The 20,990-nt window shown below is 40.8% G+C and overlaps 1 protein-coding gene across 1 annotated transcript in view; it reads right to left on the bottom strand.

Annotated features, from left to right (window-relative positions):
• Positions 1-7,123: 7,123 nt before the first annotated feature.
• Positions 7,124-20,990, bottom strand: part of LOC148595495 (ALK tyrosine kinase receptor-like) — a 129,652-nt gene continuing 115,785 nt past the window's right edge. Inside the window, exon 5 of the mRNA XM_088520566.1 lies at positions 7,124-7,329. Coding sequence (XP_088376692.1) covers positions 7,124-7,329 — 206 coding nt within the window. The remainder of the gene's footprint in view (positions 7,330-20,990) is intronic.

Below are 20,990 nucleotides of genomic sequence, written 5' to 3'. Positions count from 1 at the left end.
AGGGAGGAAAAGAGAAGATCTGTAAAACAAGAGAAATACATTAAATGACTCAGGAGGGGAGGGAAAGATTTTGGAAAGTGAGACTAACATAACCACCAGAGAAGTCTGTAAATAATTGACACAAGGTAAAAAAAGTGTAAGAGAACAGATTTTTGTGCGAGGGACTAGGTTGGTGAATGTAGTCTGAAACAAATTGTGTCATCCATAGAAAAAAAAATATACATTAAGGAATTTGGGACTTAAAAGGAACACATTACCAAAACACTCGCAAGGGTGCCACCCACACGCTGCCACCGCGGTCAGTGCAGCATCATTTCTCTGGATCAGATGTGCTGCTGCATGGAATCACAAGAGAAAAGCCATTCCCAGAGCGCAAGAGGGTCACCAACACATGCTGGAGTTATTTTGGAAGCCGCAAGGCCTCCTTATGCCAGGCATGCTGGGCATCAAGCTCACCTCTGCAACACTGTGTCCAGCAGCATGTTAAAAGCAACAGTAAGTCTGCTCCACAAGGCATCTTTAACTTGAACTGTTATCCTGGCAGCTGAAGGATTTTGGTTTTTTCCTCTCTTCCATTCTCTTCACATCAATTGATGAACTCCTGTAATAGGCTGAATTTTGATACACTGGGCAGAAATTTGCTTCAGATGCTGTTTTTATTTTAACTTTAAAATTGCTATAAAAATAGGAAATTGTAACTGGACATGAGCTCCACAGCCCTGGCCCTCCAGTTTATATTTTGAATCTAGTAAACATCAATAAAAAGCAGTCTGTTAACTGGCTAATAACATGTCTTGGATGATAAGAAAGTGCATTTTTGCTCTGCCACCACATTGCCCCTAACTGACTTTTGATCATTTTGACTGAAACTATATATTAAATGCTTAAAAGGAAACTAACAAACAAAACCCACACAATTATTCATATTAAACTTGCTTTGCTTGGCAGGTGATACAGCATGACTGCTCTGCTACCCGATATACCATAGGAGTGAACAGCAACACTAGTGCATTACTCTTTGTCATAAATAGTTTGTTCTCATGCAGCAAACTCCCTAAAAGGAAACAAACTGCTACACTCCAGTACAGCAAATCCTTCTGGAGCAACCAGTTTGTTGCACTTTAAGCTGCATGCAAAAATAAAGTATACTCCAAAACAAACCAGGATCTACAAAAAGGATCCTAGTTCATCTCAGTGTCTCAATATAGTACTTTTGCAACACCAAAACCCCTAGGAAGTTTTAAATGAAAATGTAACAGTATGTCCCGGATTTAAAAATCTGCCTCCAGTGCTGAAGATCACTAGGTTATGTGACCACAGAGCACCTAGGAAAACTTGACATCCACAAATCCATGGGCCCTGATGGGATTCACCCAAGAGTTCTGCGTGAGCTGGCGGATGCCATAGCTAAGCTGCTCTTCATCATCTTTGAAAGATCCTGGAGAATGGGGGAGGTGCTGGAGGACTGGAAGAAGGGCAATGTCATGCCAGTCTTCAAAAAAGGCAAGAAGGAGGACCCAGGCAACTACAGGCCAGTGAGCCTCACCTCCGTCCCAGGAAAAGTGATGGAACGGCTCATAGTGGCCATTGTCTCCAGGCACAATGAGGACAAGAAGGTGCTCAAGAGTAGTCAGCATGGATTCACCAAGGGGAAATCTTGCCTGACTAACCTGATAGCCTTCTATGATGAATTGACCGGCTGGATAGACGAGGGGAGAGCGGTGGATGTCGTCTATCTCGACTTCACCAAGGCTTTTGACACTGTCCCTCACAATATCCTCCTGGGCAAGCTCCGGAAGTGTGGGATAGATGAGTGGACAGTGAGGTGGATTAGGAACTGGCTGGATGGCAGGGCCCAGAGAGTGGTGATCAGCGGTGCAGAGTCTAGTTGGAGGCCTGTGGCTAGTGGGGTCCCCCAGGGGTCAGTCCTCGGTCCAGTCCTGTTCAATTTATTCATCAATGACCTGGATGAAGGCACGGAGTGCTCCCTCAGCAAGTTTGCTGATGACACAAAACTGGGAGGAGTAGCCGATACCCTAGAGGGCTGCGCTGCCATCCAGAGGAACCTGGACAGACTGGACAACTGGGCGGTGAAAAACCTCATGAAATTCAACAAGGCCAAGTGCAAGGTCCTGCACTTAGGGAGAAATAACCCCAGACACCAGTACAGGCCAACCTCCTGCAGAGCAGCTCTGCAGAGAGGGACCTGGGCGTCATGGTGGACATAACACTCTCAAGGGCTTTATTTCACCTCACATGTTCTGAAGGACATTGACTTAAATCTCAGTTACAAAATAAACTAGCAATGAATTCCTCAATGCCATAAAAAAAAGGTTCAAGTTTTCCTCAGTTCTTTAGAGCTGAAGTTTGGAAACAATCAAGTGTTTATTAAGTGATAATTTCCAAACATGATTACCAACCACAAAAAGGACTCAGTTTTCTACAATACAAAGAAGGATTTCTTTTGTGAAGAGAGGGGGGCAAAAGATGCAGATGGTTAATAGCAAAGGGAAAATTACAGAAATACCAATCTTCTGTCTACAACAGTTTAAATTCCTCTTCTTAAGTGAGGATTATTTGTACCTGGCCACCTAGGATAGAAAAAATACTTTCTAATGAATCCATAAAGCCATATTACCTTTTAGTTTATCTGATTTTCTCAAATGAATATATTTAGGCTGAATGACTTAAACTCCAGATTTAGAATTTTCTCAGGGAAAAACAGGTTGTAAACTTTGAGACATACTTCGATGCCTAAAAAATATTTTAACTACCTGTTAGGTAACCCAAATATAAACACTTTGGTCTTTCTGCTTCTTACGTTATATTTTAGTCCAGACAACTGTAAAATAAATACTATACTTTTGTGTTCCTCCAGAACTTAGTGCAATGGTTTCAGCTGTGTGGGAGGGGATGTGTGGGGAAGCACACACTATAAAGGACACGAAAACCATGCTTTTAAGGTTAAAGGGTTCCAAGAAAGTAAGTTTCTTCTATTAAGCCTGTGGATCTATGAGGCAGACTAATGAAGCTGTTGGAAAGGGAAAAAAAAAAAGAGAAAGGAACAAGAAGAGGAACAAAAGGAACAACTCTACAAGAAAGCACACCTTCAGGCTCAAGGTCAAATGTGAGAGATGACAGCAATTCTTTCATTTATTTTTCTTGAAGTCTATCAGCGCAATTTTGAGTGAAGTTGTATATACCATAAAGGGGACAGCCTGTCATGATTTGTAGTAACTTTCAAGAACAGGTGCTGTTTTTCTGTCAAACAATCTCGGTGCAGAAATATGCATATATGTGCTGAAGTAGCGGCTATACAGAGATGTAGTATTCTGTAGTTTTCTTGCTCATATAAATATATTCAAATCTCAGATTTGAAGAGACATCTTTTTCTTCACACCTTTACATAAAAGTCTTCGGAGGAGCATCAGGTTTGGTTAACACTCTAGACTAGCCTAGAGGTCCTACAGCTCCAAAGTCACATATTCTAGCAAAGGCATTTGATGTGCCTTGCGCAGCTCCTCTTTAGTCCAAGGTCTGTATGTTAGTGCTGACAGTTCTCTGCATGGATCCTATCCTTATTATTTAACTGTGTGGTTACATACCAGATGATGCCAATCTAATTTGCAGTGCTTCAACCTCCCTTTGCCTTCAACTGTTACAAGGATGTGTAGGCAGAGATCATTCCCCACCAAAATAAAGCAAAGCCTAAATCACAATGAAGAAAGAACTGTATAAAGCACCGCAAAAGTGCTTTATACATGCAAAGGTGCTATATATATGAGGGTCGAAAAGAAAAAGTCATCCCCAAACCAGTAAGCTGGTTTACAGAGGATCTTTTTGCTCTCTCTTTTTTTTTTTTTTTTTTTTTTTTAAGTGTAACTCTGTTCTGATAATCAAGAGCCTAATTCTCCTTTAAATTGTAAGGACTTTTACAAATCATTATGCAGAAAAATTATCATATTGGGCAACGTTTTGTACAATGCACAAAGAGAATGCCTTTGCCAGCCTGTGGTGCTCCATCACTCATAAACCATTCAGTTATCATTTTTGGCTGACACTTCCCAGTGTCTGCTCCATCTGCCCTGTCCTACTGTTATGTGCACATCTTAAACTCTTTAGTTTTCTTCCTATGCACCAGAGATCAGCTGCAGGGAAATGTGTCAAATAAGAAAATTCAACAAATATAACAATCTGTAACTCCCATGTAGCAAATTGAGTTAAATGGACCTGGCCTCACTACAGAATTAGTAGAACTCTAGTATGCAGACTTAGCTTTTTTCTAGACAGAGACCACTGGAACAAGCAGAATAGCACTTTACTCCACCTCAAAGTCTTTTTGCATGCTAAATATCCATCAAAAGCAAAATTAGTGTTTCGCATACAAGAACTGCAAGGTAGAACCCTGGTAGCAAAAAAAAATACCAGATGGAATGGTCCCCATATGATCTGAAAAAAGTTTGATGGCTTAGTATGTATTTTGCTTAAAATCATCTCCACATGCCAACCAAAACCTTTGTTCAGCTGGTCCAACTCCAGATGAAAGAGTAATACCTGACTGCACCTATTTTTTTTTTGCCTTGTAAGCATACACGAACTGTAAAGACTTTGTAAAATATTAATATATGTAATTCAGTCTATGAAGCTAGAAGACAAGTCCAAATATATTGTGCATAGTTTGAGATATGAGAAAACCCATCCTGGAACTAATTTATTGCTTTATTCCCCTCAGAGTGCATTTATTTCAATAAAACATGCTTTTCCTGCTGTGAGCTGGATTTTCAGCAATGCATGAACTGATACCTATAAAAGTCTCTAGGAACTCCACAGGGTTCACATCTCTTGTTTGAAGTACAATATGTAAAGTGCATTTAATCAAAAACACTTTGAAGTGTTTGCATGTCTAGCACAGTCTTATCACAAAGGAAATCTGTTTCTTTCCTATACAGGTAAAATTCTTTAAAAAAAAATAGAAATTATTTGATTGTAACATGGTTAAAAAGATCATTAGAAAACAACAGATTTCTTTGCAATTTCCAAGACAACTAAAAAAATTAAACAAAACAGAGATCTGTTATAAGATTGCTACAGTTGATTTAAGAACCTAATTATGTTTGGCTTTTCTTCAACTACTCTTGATTTCTATTTAAAGCAGATTTTTACAGAAGTCTGGTTTGCATGTTTAGTTAACACAGTCAGGATAGTTGAATATTATCCCTCTAAAGGAAGTGCGCAGGAACGCCCGAACTCTGGAATTAAGGTCAGGAACAAACGATACATAAGTGCCTCTTGCCAGCTGCAGCCAGGTGGGTAGCTCTTCAACAACCATTATGTGCCCACTACATGGGTAATCAGGCAGGGCCTGGGAACAGCAGCCCTGCTAAGCTCTGGGAAAAGCTCCCGCAACTCACAAAAGGGAGACAAGTGCAGAGGGGGAAAGTGAACAGCCTCTGTGCTTGCACTGCAAAGCTACAGCATACAACCCAAGGAGGTGAGAGATGCACACAGTCTGTGGAAGGCAGAGCACACATGTACTAGCCTGCCTGCCACGGAAACGCTGTTGCTGACCAAGCTGTCACCCTGCGGGTGTATGGGATAACCCATCTTCTTTAATGGCATGGGCCCCCTTTGCTGTGATTGAAGCGTCTGCCATCTGCAACACGCAGCTGAGCAGTCCAAATTGTATCTGATATACCTACCATGCACAAGTGGGTTGCACATTTGTTACCATAGCTAAAAGTGGTATTTCCCTCCGAAGTTCCTTACACTTGGCGCTTGCCTGTATGTGTGGCAAACCCTGCCCGCCCATAGAGGCACCAGGAGCTCCTCCAGGCAGCCCAGCAAAGCACTTCACTCACAATGCCAAACAGCAGTGGTACTGCCGGTGCAGGAAGCCTTTTGCACAAAGCATGTTTATAGCTGTGAGAGTACTGCATTTCCAAAGAGCTAAGGAAGAAGCAGCTGCTGCGGCTCCCCTAATTACCTTTTCCCAGACATCAACAGTAATTTACAATTTGGATGATATTGCTGGAACTAAGCTAGATCCACACACGGGCGCTCCTCCTCACTCTCATAAGCCATGTGTTATATGAGAATTACAACTATTCAAACTGTTTCTATGAGTCAGGTTATCTCCTGTCAGGTTTTTTATTGCACATTCTTCTTTTGCTACTGGAAAATACAGAATCTGCTGTAGACAGTAATCAGATAATCACCACATCCTGTTACAAGTGTAAACCAGGAAGATTTGCTATTAGATTTGCTCTCTATCACATCAAAACAAAGACTATTTGAGATGCTTGGTAGAAAAATAATAATAATAATAATGCTTCTTAATACACCTTCCATGGCACAGAGGTTAAAAAAAAATCATTATAGTATATAGAATAGGGATAATGGTTGCTTCACATACATCCAAATTCAGTTCTAAATTATTCTGCTACCAAAGAATTTAAAACATATACTATATTTGTTCAGTTATTACTCCTGCTGTTTTCCTACTAAGCAAAATCTAAAGGAACATGCAGGAAGCCTGACAAATTAAGACATCAACAATTAAGATTAATTGCACAAACAGAGCATTTCAAACAGTTGCACTCCTGAAAGATCAAAAGCTTTCTTCATTTAGGCTGCAGCTTTCCTGACCAGAGAGGCCATTGAAAAACAAAAAACATAAAAAATGCAAAAATCAAAAGAAAACTTAAAAATCACACAGATGGATGAAACTGCAAAAGACCCAGTAGCTATTTAAGCCCAACAGTATACTTGGGCAAAGAAGTAAAGAAAGAGAAATCAGATAGAGAGGATTAGGCAAAAAAAGCTTTGAACAGACACTGGGTCTGTACTTGTAAGCACTGGGAATAAAGATGATGTTGTCTCATAGCACGTGGAACCAACAAGTCCCCTGATGTTTTCTACAATTTAAAAAAAAAAAAAAAGGAGCTGCAGCCTCCAGCTTCTACAATAACTTAGATTTGTGCAAGACCAACATCTACTCAGTGCAGTGTCCTGCCCCACAGCAGGTGACAAGCATGCAGCTTGGGGCCATATTACTACAAACCTGCATTAGTTCTCAGACTGACAGGTCAAGCTACAAGTCAAATGAAAAAAAGAAAGAAGGCACTTACCCATGTTTCTCTGGACTTGGCACCGATAGGATTTCACTGGTGCTTTCGCCAATGGAAAAGACTCGAGCAACATATTCTCCATTTTGCTGGAAATACTTATAAACAGCCACCTGAACTGTGCATTGGTCACTGCTGCTTCTTAGCCAGGGGCTCAGGATGACTGGATTTGGGCCATCTGATGCATTGAGGAACAGGAACAAACCTAAGACAGATGAGACAAGAGGAGACCTTTTTAAAAAGCAAGAAAACACCCTAAACAAACAGGGTGCAGATGAAAACCTGCAATTTTTATGCCATAGTTCACTCATTGTTCAATGCCTTACCTTACTTCCTAGGAAGCCTAAGATTATCTCTGCTACCCAGTATGAAAAGTTTGCCCATTCTGTATTAATACTATGAAGATCTTCCTGGGCAAGCAACATTTCAGCTCAGCTTTGGATGGGTGATTTAACTCCCAAAAGAAAAGGTACAAAGTCAACAAGGCCATAAATACCACTAGAATAAAAAAACACCAGACAATAACAAAAATCAGTCAACCAACATTTCCGAAGTTAAGGTCAAGATAAAGCTGGTTTGGACTTTTGTTTTTATGTACCTATTATTTCCTGGACTCCATCTCCATTTCTGAAACTTTTCAGGTCTACAGTCAAACATTTATGGCCTTGGTTCAATGGGATCCTGATTTGCCAGCTCAGATATATGGTTATCCATTATAACTGATGAGGTTTTCTCACACAAATAAAGAGCACATTCAATAACCCTAGTTTTGTCCTCCTATAAACAGGAGAGTGCAGAATTTTTAAGTCACTAGAATCAGGTTAAAAGTCTGGCATCATTTTATTTCTCCAGCAATTCATTCTAATGTGCTGATTTCATATGCAGCTAATTCACATTAAATATTTGATTATTATCCAGTACATTGAATCCTTTGGCCAAATTCTATTCCAATACACTTTGAGGTTCTCCAGTGGGACAGAAGTAATGTATTTTCAGCACATTGTAGCTCATTACAGGTAAGTGGAATTACTCCCTTTTGGCAGTTGACCAATTTACCAGATTCCTTGCAGAACAAGTACACTAGGGTGTGCAGTTAGGCAAATGACAGGGAACAACCCTTGAATCAAGATAACTTGTGATATTCCAGATTCTCGCACAACTGCCAGACAATCAGACAATGAGGTTTCATTTTCTGGACTATCCATCAGTGAAGCTTGTCCAATAATACTTAGCACATCCAGATCTGATAAATAGCTTAATTTCATAGAGGTAGAAATTATGGCCCAAAGGGACTGAAGTCTAACCCTTGGTTTAAGCACACAACAATTTTAACAGGAGAGGAAACTTGTTTTTGCAAATACCCCGACTGAGACTCTTTTCAAAGGAATGATTTTCAAAATGGTTGAGCCCATAACCCAAGAGTCTCCTGAGCATTCAGAAAGTCTAAGTAGTCCCACGAAGCAATGATTGGAACCTGCTCACCTTCACCTTGATGTCTCTTAAACTGTAGATCATTAAGTGAAAACTAGCCATTTTGAGCTAGTCCATGGAGTAGTTAAATATCATCCTAAAATGGATTGGGTGAGTAGTGCTTTGAAGATTTTTCTTTCTCTCCACTTAACTGGGAGTGACAAACTCAGATTTAGACCTCTAACTGTCAGATGTCAATTTAGAAATTGCACTCATGCTCACAAGATGTCACCTTCGCAAAAGTCTGACTTGGCAATTTGTCTCTGGTCACATGGTGTAATAACAGAGAGCCTAAAAATGAAACCAAAATTCTTGTTAACCATCGCCTTTCCCTCCCATACACACATTTACCGTAAGGAGTATTTTTGACATATTTGTCAAAAGCAGCTTCTTGACATTGGCAGCAGGTTAATGACACCTCAACTAGAAAACATTTGTCTTGTTAGCAACACAGAAATTCAGCAGGTACATCCTTCCCGGATTCAAGGTTTTTAAGTAAGTGGAGTGAAATACAATCACAAAATTATCTAGTTACTAAAGCAATCATTTAAGAGTTTAAACAACTCTGTTATACGTACACAGTATTTTGTTGGTCAGTAAAATAAAAACAAAAGCAAAAAAATTCAGCTATATGTATCATAATCCCTGTCTTTGCCTTCTGTCGCAAACAAAAGAGAATTAGACCACTAAATCTTGTAGCTTTAATTGTACCATTCCCATAAGAACACTGAAATTTGTGACATGAACAGGAACAAAGCGATTTCTGCTGGTGGCAGAAAGACACTAAGCGCTGCAGTAATTGCTGATGCTAACTTGGCAGGTGCAAGAGCCATTTGCTCATCTCACTGCTTTACAAGAGGGAGAAAGATTTTAAAAACAACAAACAAACAAAGAGAGCTCTTGTTCTTCCTTTTCTTGCAGTGGGTCTGAATAAAGAGAGCGTTCAAGTACTCATCCTGACACTGGCTCAGATTTGGAACATCAGTGATGTTTAGCAGCAACAAGACTGACTATGACAGCAAACCTGTTCAGTCACTATTCTCCTGCATTTTGGCTAGTACTTACGTACAGGGCTCGCGCTTTACAACTATGGCTTATTACTCACCACGTGGCTAGCTCTGCTTACTAAATAACTCACTCAAAGGAATGTAATTTTGCTGTGGTTGAGGCTACCCAGCTATACGCTCGCAGGATGTCAGGAGAAATACCTGCACACTACACCCCTCTGTTGTGGTGCTTAGCTAAATTTTCAAAAAGCAAGAATGAAGGTTTGTTTGTTCTATTTCAAGACTCAAGGGTAGCATCATTGTAGGCTGTGAAGTTCTCTTTTTGCACTGAGTATTGGTCTAGTTCATAAATGCTAAGGAAAAAACATCAGAACTGCACTTGACTGTTATTGGATTTTTTTTTCCAAAACTTAAAATGGGAGGAACTTGCTGTGAAATTCTATAGGAAATGTACAGGCTCTGTCGCACCACAGCATCTGAAGATTCCTGCTCACAGACCACATGCTAGATCTGCTCATTACAGAGCAAACTGGTGACCAGACCTGATATCTATGCTGTGCATTACACGTACCCTTTTCTACATAGGCAGATTCAAAATACCAATTCAGACCATTATAATTTCATGAATTTGTCATCACTAGAGTATAAACAAGCTAATTGTCAATAAACTATACATATGTATATATGTACGCATACAGACAAGGAATTACTGACACGGGTCAAAATCAATTTCACTGAAGTCGACAGAACATATTCTACTGAAATCAATGGCTTCAAACGCACAAAGAAATAACTAAGGTGTCTGAAGTGAAAAATGATACCTTCTGAACACTGATCCTCATACTCTTCCCTCCCCTCAGAGGAATGATCTTTTAGCCATTTCCTGCCACGAATTCACGCAACAGACTGTCACAGGATCAATACAAGAACCCTCCTAGGATCAGGTCATGGAGCGCTACTTAAAGAGAAAAGGAGCACAGTGACATTGATCCCTCAGTCACAGAGAGGGACATAATATTGGTTTTTTATCTGGGGCAAAATTAGAAGCTGGATTTTCACTAGTTTATGAATACTGTATTTCTCTCCTGAGGAAGGGAACCTATGCGGCAAGCTGTGTCCAAAACTGCTGCATGGACCCTCAAGTTCCTAAGATTCTAGCAGTGATTTCCTTGCACCTACCTTCTCTAATGAGCTCCTAGCTCTAAGAATGCTTTTGGGATCTCACCGGGTGAATGTCTAGGGGAAAAAAAAAAAAAAAAGTAGTTCCAAACAAGATTCTACTGGGATTTAAATACCAAGAGATATAATGTGAGATGGGAGGCTCCTTCATGGTACATGCTGCCAGTATTGTATTCTACCACTCAAATAAGTGGTTAAATACAAAATACCAAAACCCACAAAAACAAGCTATTTTCCCTCTCCTTTTCTTCCCAACTGAATGACACAAATAGAGAGAAGGGACCCACATTTACCAATATGGCACAGCACAGGTAATCACTTAAACTAAACAGGACTCTCAATGGTCTATTCACTCTTCAGAAAGATATTCATCAATGAGATTTCAGGAGTTTTCTGTCACAGGTTTTGGAATGACTCTAGCTGCACAGTGTAGTGCTGACATTAAAGAGGTTCAGTTGTAATAAGTAAACTGCAACTGGATATAGAGCCTCAGATCCAGGTACTCAGCACTTCCTGGTTCATGAACTCATTCATCACCATCACACGGAACCATGTGGTAGCAGTGCAATCATCATCAGTTTGCATTGCATGACAGGAACCCTAGTAGCTGACACTGCTCCATGTTGTTCCAGAGACAGCTGGTATAAATTGCAAATACTTCATTTTTCACATTCCTCTTGAACACTCACAAGTTGCATGAGAAACCTGCCAGCTTACTCAGCTCCTAATCCCCTATTTTCCCCTATTTTTTTTACTACCCAAGTAACACAACGCTCTGTGCTCATGTGTTGTGCCTGATGGCATCTCTTGTAACTTGCTGTCACTTAACACATATGAAAAGATATTTAAGCTTAAGGACAAGAAAATATTGCAGTTAACACAAAAGCAGTATTACAAGACAAATTAATACATCCTGCATGAAAAAGAGAGCCACACATGATATTTTAACATTTGTACCACAAAACAAGAAGGATGGCTGATCCAAGTGCATCCTAAGGCCTTTCTGAGGCAGCCAAGTAGCAAAGATGGTTGGATCCCAAAAAGTGGAGCAACTTGAAAAGTTACAATGGAAAATAAGGTTCTCTGGGCTACCATTGCTGCGGGAAACGCCAGTCTCCTCTTCCAGGACATACTGATGGAACCAGCTTCTCAACTTTTACCTAAGGTCTAAGGCTTTCAGCATTAGATGTTCTTGCGTATCAGAAATTGTGCATTCAAACAGGATCATCAAGAAGTGACATCCAGCAGCGCCAGGGAACTTGAAAATCAGTTACAGAAGCAGCATTCCTTAGAATTCATGAAGAAACGAGAAGTGCATGTTATTCAAAATAATATTTGACGATAAACCCAACGCAGTAACACACATGGATAGTTGATGCAAATTAAAGCATCCTCATGCCAATTTACGCAGATTTTTCCTCTAATTACCGAAGACCACAGTTTTGTTGGTTTAACTTACTGTCTGGAAAAGCAGGGCTCAGAACAAAGCTAGGCTGACTTAATCTGATCACAGATATAAAACAGCAATTTAACAACCCTTTGCAAAACTGACGGATTGTTATTCTGAACATAAACTCCATCTTCCTACTAAAAGGATTTTATTATCTTTTACGTATGAGTTCAATATTCCACCACATCAAATTAGAGCTGTAAAAACTATTAACAGCCTATGTCTGTCAGAGACTGCACAGAAGAAAAAAAAATCAAGTTTTATGGTCTTTGGTGAAGCTGACTGAAGAAGACATTTCCACTGGTATCACAAAATATTCCACACAGCAGCTTTGGCTGCTTCATTTTATGCTCCGTTTCGAAGTTAACTGCGCACGCAGACCTCCTCCAGTAGGAGCTCAGTAGCTGGTAAAAGCCGCAGAAGAGCTGGGCACACAGTGCCCGAGTGACAGCACTGAAAAAAAAGACAGTGGCAAACTTTTGGTAGTTCTTTTAATTCTTTTAATTGCCTCATCAAGCCACCAAACCCTTTTGAACACTAAGAACATGAATAGTCTCCAGTGCTGAGTGCAATGCATCTGCATAAGCACAAAAGATTTGAAATTTGCTTCACTTACATCTGACCAAAAATTCATGAAGTAACAGCCTATGAATTATGAAACTTGGAGCTGAACAATTCTTAACAATCTAATTATGGTAATTGGGCGACATCTTACCTCGCATGAAGTTAGTCAGAGTTCTTCCTATTAACTCAAATAGGAGCAGGATTGCACTCCTAGTGCTTAGCAGGTATGTAAGCCTGCTTCTCGAGATGAAGCAAGAGCAATCCAGAAATACTAATGAATTCACAAAAACTCCTGTGGGAGTGTAATACATTTCACAACAGGCAAGTTAAGGCAGAGAGATTAAATAACTGCAGACAAGCCTGTGGCTAATACAGGCAGCAGAGCAGAGACCTGCAAGTCTTCAAGATTACCTATTCAGGCATTTTTCATTTCCCAAATATAAAAGCCAGGGAGGTGGGAGGAAGGCTGAAGAATTAAAGCAAAAGAAAGCCAAAGTCTGTCTTCAGTGAGGCATGGGGCGTATTTAATTTGCCCCATATGATTCATCTTAAATTCAAAGTGTTCACTCATGTAAATTCATGTCCCTTAAACAACCAGTATTTACTATGATCACTGAGAACTGGTCCAGCACTATATGAAGTTCGGAAACAGGAGGTCCCTCTTCTCATATTCCAGTCCCAGGAAATTTCTGTATTAATCTACCTAGTCTCCCAAAGCCACTCGGAAGTCTTATATACACTGGGAGCGGTCTCAGAACAGCAAGCTTCACCCAGCTCTTCTCTCAGCTTCCTTTTTGCCTCCCTAGAACTCCAGCTAGGGTGTGAGCTGAAGTCCAAACGGATGCTCTTAGGCTAGAAGCAAAGCATATTGTTGCTATTTATCAGTTTAAACTGCAATAACCATTAATCTCCCCTTCATACCCCAACATGGAAAGTTGAATAGTGTTACACTAAATACTTCAGACATGCAACAGTAGAAGATATTTTCCTTCCAAAGCAGTCCAGTCAGTCCAGTAGGAAAAAGGAAAGAAGAAAATCTAAAGCTCCATTACCTTCAGTAATGGTAGCTAGACCCAGATGCTGCCACAGCCTAGTTCCTAAATGACTTAGCAGTGTTTGCCCCCAGCTGAAAAGCAGTCAACTGAAAAAAAACACTTAGTTAATTAAAAACTTGAAATTCAATGCTGAAATTAAAACTTTTCCTAGAGAATGACAAAAGAGTGTTTAAATAATTCAGCCTTGCACAGCTGATAAACCAATAGGCATCTTCTCTGGTGCTGACAAAGGCAAATAGAAAGCTACTTTTGAGGTATCCATTTTGAAACTAGATGACTGGAGAATTTCCCATCATCATGAGCTAGAAACAAAGGCCTAGAGGGAAACCCACGAGGAAGCGGGTTCTGTCAATAGAGAAAGACAGTATGAGTTTCCAATACTTCACAGTGTGCATGGTAGCTAAGGGGAGGATGAGAAAGAAAACATAACACTGTACCCCTAGTTACCACTTTGCTCTGCAGTGCACTTATTTGATTACACTCAGGATTCTAAGAGCTTAAAAATTAAGAAGTCTGACAATACTCTGACGCACAAGTATCGGAAAAGAAACGTGTCTGCAACAGAACTGGTATTACAACCATTGACTGTGCAGCAGCATCACAGCCCACACCAAACACAGAGCAAGCATTAGATCCAGGGGTTCCATATATTTCCCAAGGTTTCCTAAGCCGCTGTTGCAGGGATGCAAAGAGAAAAGAGCAGCTTTGCACACTGATTACAGGATGGCAAGAAATGGAGGTGGCAGAAGTTTTGAGGGCCCTTCTCATTCCCTCTTAGGAAATTGTACTGACTGCTGCTTTGCCTTCCACTGATTCAAAAACCCCACCTGATGTGTATGCCGGGGACGAAAACGAGCTTCACTCACAACCCCTTGCCCAGGACCAGCCAATGAAGGGGACCACGGTTTATGAGCCCCGACAGCTTTCAATCACTTAGAGCTTCTCTGACCATGGACAGGCAGAGCCAAAAGCTGCCTGAATGTCAATGAAATGTAACCATTCATGAAGTCACCCATATCTTAGAGGATTTCGTAAACCTGAATTTCATAAACTCTTTTTAGATGAACTACAACCCAAATCTGCTTCTCAAAACAATCATCAAACTTTCCTGAACCCATGAGAAATCCTCGGACATCTTCCTGTTTTTTGTGTGTGAGAATAGATAGGATCACCAGCTTTGTTAACAAGGAATAGCTTATTTAAGAAACAGAACATATTAATCTTCACAAGAAAAATAGGCTTCGTTACAGCTTCCATCTAAGCTCCTTTCCTTTTTTCTTTACTGAGCCCATGACTTCTATGCTTCAACTATGCAATGCACAGAGTCATTTCCTCATTCAGTAACTGATTTAGTTCAGCTTATTCAAGAGAACCTGAAACAATGATTAGATCACAACCATGGGTTTCCGACAGCAGCTCTTTACTACTGTAAAGAGACACATAAACACAATACAGACACATAAACACAATGTCCTCCCTACGTCCATGCTACACAGCGGGTGCACGCAGCAGAGTCTTGTGCAGTCCCAACCAGAGGGCATCTGCCCATCAGGCATCAGGAGAGGGGCTGCGCACATAGCGTCCTCTTCAGGCTCTAGCTCTCTTGCTTTTCAGAAGGAGAGCCCCATATACAGGCAAGGAATGAACTATGGTCTCTTGGTTTGATTGTGAAAATGGGAGTCCAGGCACTCACACATGATTAACATTCCCTAAGCCTTCACATCTTAAACCATTGAGCATTTTCAGAAAGTATTATCCAATAACAGTTAAGTTTCATATTTAGATAGCATTTTAGAAATTCAAAACATTGTGCAAACATTAACTGATTAAACTCAGAACTCTCAAAATCCATTTTGCAAATGCGGAAACAGCTCAGAAATGAGGCGACTTGCCTACTTCATGCAGTAAATCAGGCATTACTTAAAATTAGTATTTTGAGCTACTCAACTGTTGACTACATTACCTGTGATAACAAATAGAAAATCATTTCTGAAGTTCTGGTTTCACCTCCTTCTTGCAGTTAGCTCTTTAATTAAAATTCTACCGGATACGTTTAACCTGTGAAATACAATATTTTCCTTTTATTATTGTAGAGGTAGTGACACAGATGAAAGAGGATTGTTCAGATGAAGGTGATGTGCCATGGTAAGATCTGAGCTCAGAATGGACTCCAGAAATCAGTTATGGATTCAGTTATGGCCCCTAAAAGGCCCTGCATTACGAAGAACATGACCCGTCTACTGCTGTCATTGCTTTATAACAGAATCATCAATCAGTCCAAAGGCCCAACATGAAGTGGCAGAAGAGACTTCTGCAGGTTTCTTGCCCAACATCCTGCCTAGAGCAGAAGCAGCATCAGAACAGGGCAGGCTTGGTCCAGCCACATCTTGAAAACCTCCAGGGATGGAGTTCCCACAGCCTCACTGGGTAACCTATCCCAGCACTGTAACGCCCTCCTGGTGGAAAGGTGTTCCCTGACACCCAGGCTGCACCTCCCAGACTGCAAACTGTGCCAGTTTTTCCACATCCCTCTTGAGGTCAACAGCATGAAGAGGAGCCGAGGCTGCTACAGCAACCCAGGTGTGGCCTCACCACCACCAAGATGGCAGGGATAGCGATTTCCCTTGCTGCTAACCATGGCCATGGGCCTCCAAACACTGCCCAACGTGGTGCCTATCCTACCTGTGATGCCGTGGTGTCCTCTCTAATGCTCAGGCCCTCTCCAGCAGGACCGTTCAACCTGCTGCTTCCCAGCACTGCTGCAGGAGGGGCCATCTCAACTGTCAAGTGCCTTAGTCCTCATTGGAAGATACATGAGGCTTCCATTAGCCCAGGCCTCAAGTTTGCCACACTCCTTCAGGAGCAAAGCTCTGGCATTTGGTGTGTCAGCCAAGCTCCTCATCCTCCGTGTGGCATCATCCACAGATTTGCCCAGTTGTTCATTATCTACATCACAGATGAGGAAGCTGAATACGACTGACCCCAGTACTGGCCCCCAGGGCAAAGCTGCTCATTGCTGGCTGCCTCTGGACATGAAGCCATTCAGCATGAGCCTTTGAGGCTCACAGTCCAGCCAGTTTTCAACTTGGCCAACGGCTCTTTATGTCACAGGCTTCCTCACCTCCCACATGACATTGCTGGAGCCTTACTACAATCAAGATGAAGTACATCTCCCCACTTTGCCCCCACAGCCAGTCATTTGACTAGAAGGCTGTGAGGTTGGTATTTGCCCTTGATAAATTCATATTGTGTGCTCTCAATCACTTTCTTGTCCTTTACCATTTAGGAATGGATTTGAAGAGGACATGCTCCGTGTTCCTTTCAAGAGTTGATGTGAGGTAGACCAGCCTAAAGTTCTCTGCATCCTCTATTTTGTCCTTCTTAGAGATGAATGTAATGCTGGTCTTTTCTGGTTGTCAAAAACCTACTTTAACAGTAATGACTTCTCACAGATGTGTGACCTTACAGTCACCTCACCAAACTCTATCAGCATCCTCGTGTGTATCCCACCCACTGGATTTGAATAAAACCAGGAACTACCTAGAGAAGCTAATTTGATGTTCCCTCAGTGTCAACTGTCCCTTTCCTGAAACCATGCAGTTATGCACAAGGGCCTGGGAGGAGTCTTTGCCTGCCAAGGCAGAAAAGGGGTTGAGCACTTCCTTCTACCTTCACAGTATCATCTGTCACCAGCCTGTCTGTTATGTCATCAGCTCTTTCTAAAACTGCTTTAACACGCATTGAGGAAGAGTAATATATCATTTTTAAACACATATTTCTTTAGTGCCTAGAAGCCTCACTGAAGTCCAAACTTCTTTACAGATAAGACAGAAACCTGCACCAAAGATTCTAAGAGAACAAGGCAAAAGGCAGCTGGTAGCTATGAATGCATAGACAGCAACTACAGTAAAGAAGAAAACAATGAACAGCTTCAGTCAGATCAACTGTGACTGAAGCACATATATTTCAAAACAAAATATTTTCCCTACAAGCCATAATTCCCTTACCTCATATCTATTCTCTCCAGTTTGGTATTTTTACTTGGATTGGACTGTGATTAATTTAGAAACCACATTTATGGTAGAAAGGAGACATTTCTTCTTTAGTAATCTTGAAAGCTGCCTAGCATACTCTGGGACTCCAAATCAGATGACCTGACTGGAATAATAAGGACACTGCTCTTACCAGCACAAACAACCAAGCCCCGCACTCTACTAGCAGGCAAATATCTATGAGGCTTCAGAGCGGGTTTTGCATGAGCACTAACCACAGAAGTTCCAGATCCCAGTGAACATCATGGATGAAAGCCTGTATGAGTCCTTTGCTCTAAAACACGCACAAAAAATGCACAGTCACAGGGATATCTGCCCAATGAACAAAGCATGCCAATCATTCTCACATGCTATAATCCTGACTTACAGACATTCTGAAGGTAATCCTATTTCTACAAAGACCAATTTTTAATCTTAAAAAAATAACACACTTGGATAGCATAAAGCGTAGATATGAAGAAATGTCTCTTGGAATTCAGCTAAACAGGATCACAGTTCATCACACAAACTTTCTTCTTTATACAACCACCAGAAAAGAACAATAAAGAATCTTTGAAATGTCAACCCAGTCCAACCTAGAATTTCTGTCTCACAATCAAAGGATGTGATATATATATACATTTTTTTTTTGGTGGGGGGGGATGGAGGGAGTGGAGGGGGGCCAGGAAGGAAGGAATTAAAGGGGGAACCCCAGAAAGTGCTACAGGCTTTTGTGTTCAACTACATTCACATTTCATTCTTACTGAAGCTATCTGGTAAGAGCAATTCTAATATTCAGATTTATCATTTGTTGCCATATTGAACAAATTAGCTTTAGCTCACTGACATTCTAATTTCATAGAAACAGAGTTATGCTGCGAAGCTCCTGACTCATGTATCTATTCTGCTTGGTTACAATTACTCCATTGTCTTTTCACTTCCCTAAGATACAGCATAAATGAGAAATTCCACTCTAGTTGTTTTCTGCTTACTGAAGACAGAACTATTGTCTTATTAAAAGAGTATCTCTCTACTCCAGTCTTCGCCAGGCGATAACAGAACAAGGACTGGATGGCAGAGTGAATTTGAAATGGCTCACAACCTGAATTTTACCCAACCCAGGACTGCACTCAATTTTAGACGCTGTCTCTGACAGAATGATTCCCATTGATGGCTTCAGTGAGTCCATATCGCAAAGTCATTACCATTATTGGCACTGAAGTGAGACATTTTGATGACGTAAATGTCACTTGCATGGTTCCTGTACTGCAGATACACAGTGACTTTTGACCGCAGTGCTGTTAGACTCCACCTGCATTAAACTTTGAATGTCTCCTACTGCTTACTCACACAGAGTAAAAACCCAGGGAATGTTACTTTTGAAGATAACAGGTACATTATCTAGCTATGCAAGTAGTACAGAAGTGATTGAGGAGCCAAAATAGCTCCGGTGCACACATGGGAACAGCTTACCTGGATACAACTCTTCTTGCCTTTAGCTCTTCACCCTGGCTCTAGCACAGGGCTTAGCTGATAGTGAAGCACCAGCAGGAACACTTCAGTTCCCAACCCAACACACTGCGATAACCTGACACAGCATTTTATGCATTTTGGTTTATATGGAAGAAAGAAATGAACAACACAAATTTAAGGCAGCTCTGTGAAATCACCCATGCCGTATTTAAATTCACGAGTATCATTTGTGGTACATACTATATTATTAATCACTATATTATAAAAGGAGGAGAGACTTCTCTCAATTTTTAAACTGTTCATATAATTTGCTTACATCCTGCATTTTACCTGCAGGCCAGTCATCCTTGCCTGACTATACTACATACCTTTCCTAAATAGGTGCACAAGGATGCCAAAAGTTGTTGCAAAGGATAAGTTATTTAAACTCAGACAAAATTCTGCCTTCCTTGACTATAAATAAAATCTTGTGACCATCTGTCAAATGATCGAAGCTCGGTAAACCCATGTAGTCTTTTTAAAGCATCACTTCTAGCCTTAAATCAGACTGACAGCCTTGTTTTAAGGATGGAAAATAAACTTCCTTAGGAATAAACTAAGAGAGGTGGCAGACATGTAAGCTGTAACACCACAGCGAAGAACAAACAGAGTTCTCCTATTTCTTATGACATCCAGCCTCACAGGATTTACTACTACTGCTTTTCAATAACCCGAGTCCTACACAGAGTTAATGTGCTACAGGCTGTTCCACAGCTGTTGGCAGAGACTCCACAGAAGTTACAGGAGATACCCAACCTTCATGGAACAGCTCCCCATCTCTCTCTTCTTTTAGATAAAAATAAATATTGCAGGCTAATACGCAGTAAAAATATGCTACTTACAGCACACCACAATGGAGGCACTAATAAGTCCATACGTACCTGTGCACATGTTATGTTTGATAGTATGCACTTTTACAGTTCCTACAGGCACTATATTTCATCAGTACTGGGAAGGTTTAAATGTTTTTATTAAACTATTAAAAAGAAAAACATATTTTTTCTGTCCACTATAAATTCCCATTTCCATAAACTGGAAAGCTTGTAAAAATTAGGCAAGGAGAGGCTGAAATGAGAAACAAAGCTAAAAGATAATTGCAAATAAATTCAGAACAGTTTTTCTGATAAAGTCCTCTTCCCTCAAAAATAGTGAATTTAATTTTCTGAAAGAGTATAGTAATCTAATTAAAATCTAATGAGTTACGACCTAGCTAAATGGAAACTGAGCTTCTGTTCTCAACATGAAGTTTACAGCTGACTCTGGATGGTTCTTTAGAATGCTTAAGGTTGGAAGGGACCTCTAGAGGTCATCTAGTCCAACCCCCCTGCACATGCAGGGTCACCTAGAGCACGTGGCACGGGACTGCATCCAAGAGGGTTTTGAAGATCTCCAGAGAAGGAGACTCCACAACTTCTCTGGGCAGCCTGTTCCAGTGCTCTGTCACCCTCACTGTTAAAAAATTTTTCCTTAAGTTCCTGTGGAACTTTTGATGCTTCAGTTTGTGGCCATTACCTCTAGTTCTGTCAGTGGCCACCAGTGAAAAGAGACCATCACCGTCCTCTGCACTCCCTCCCTTGAGGTACTTGTAGACACTGATC

The sequence above is a fragment of the Tinamus guttatus genome, unplaced genomic scaffold, assembly GCF_059628265.1.
Source record: "Tinamus guttatus ecotype Peru unplaced genomic scaffold, ASM5962826v1 Tinamus_guttatus_pri_ptg000090l, whole genome shotgun sequence".
Classification (NCBI taxonomy): Eukaryota; Metazoa; Chordata; class Aves; order Tinamiformes; family Tinamidae; genus Tinamus; species Tinamus guttatus.
This window is presented reverse-complemented; position numbering and strand designations above follow the sequence as displayed.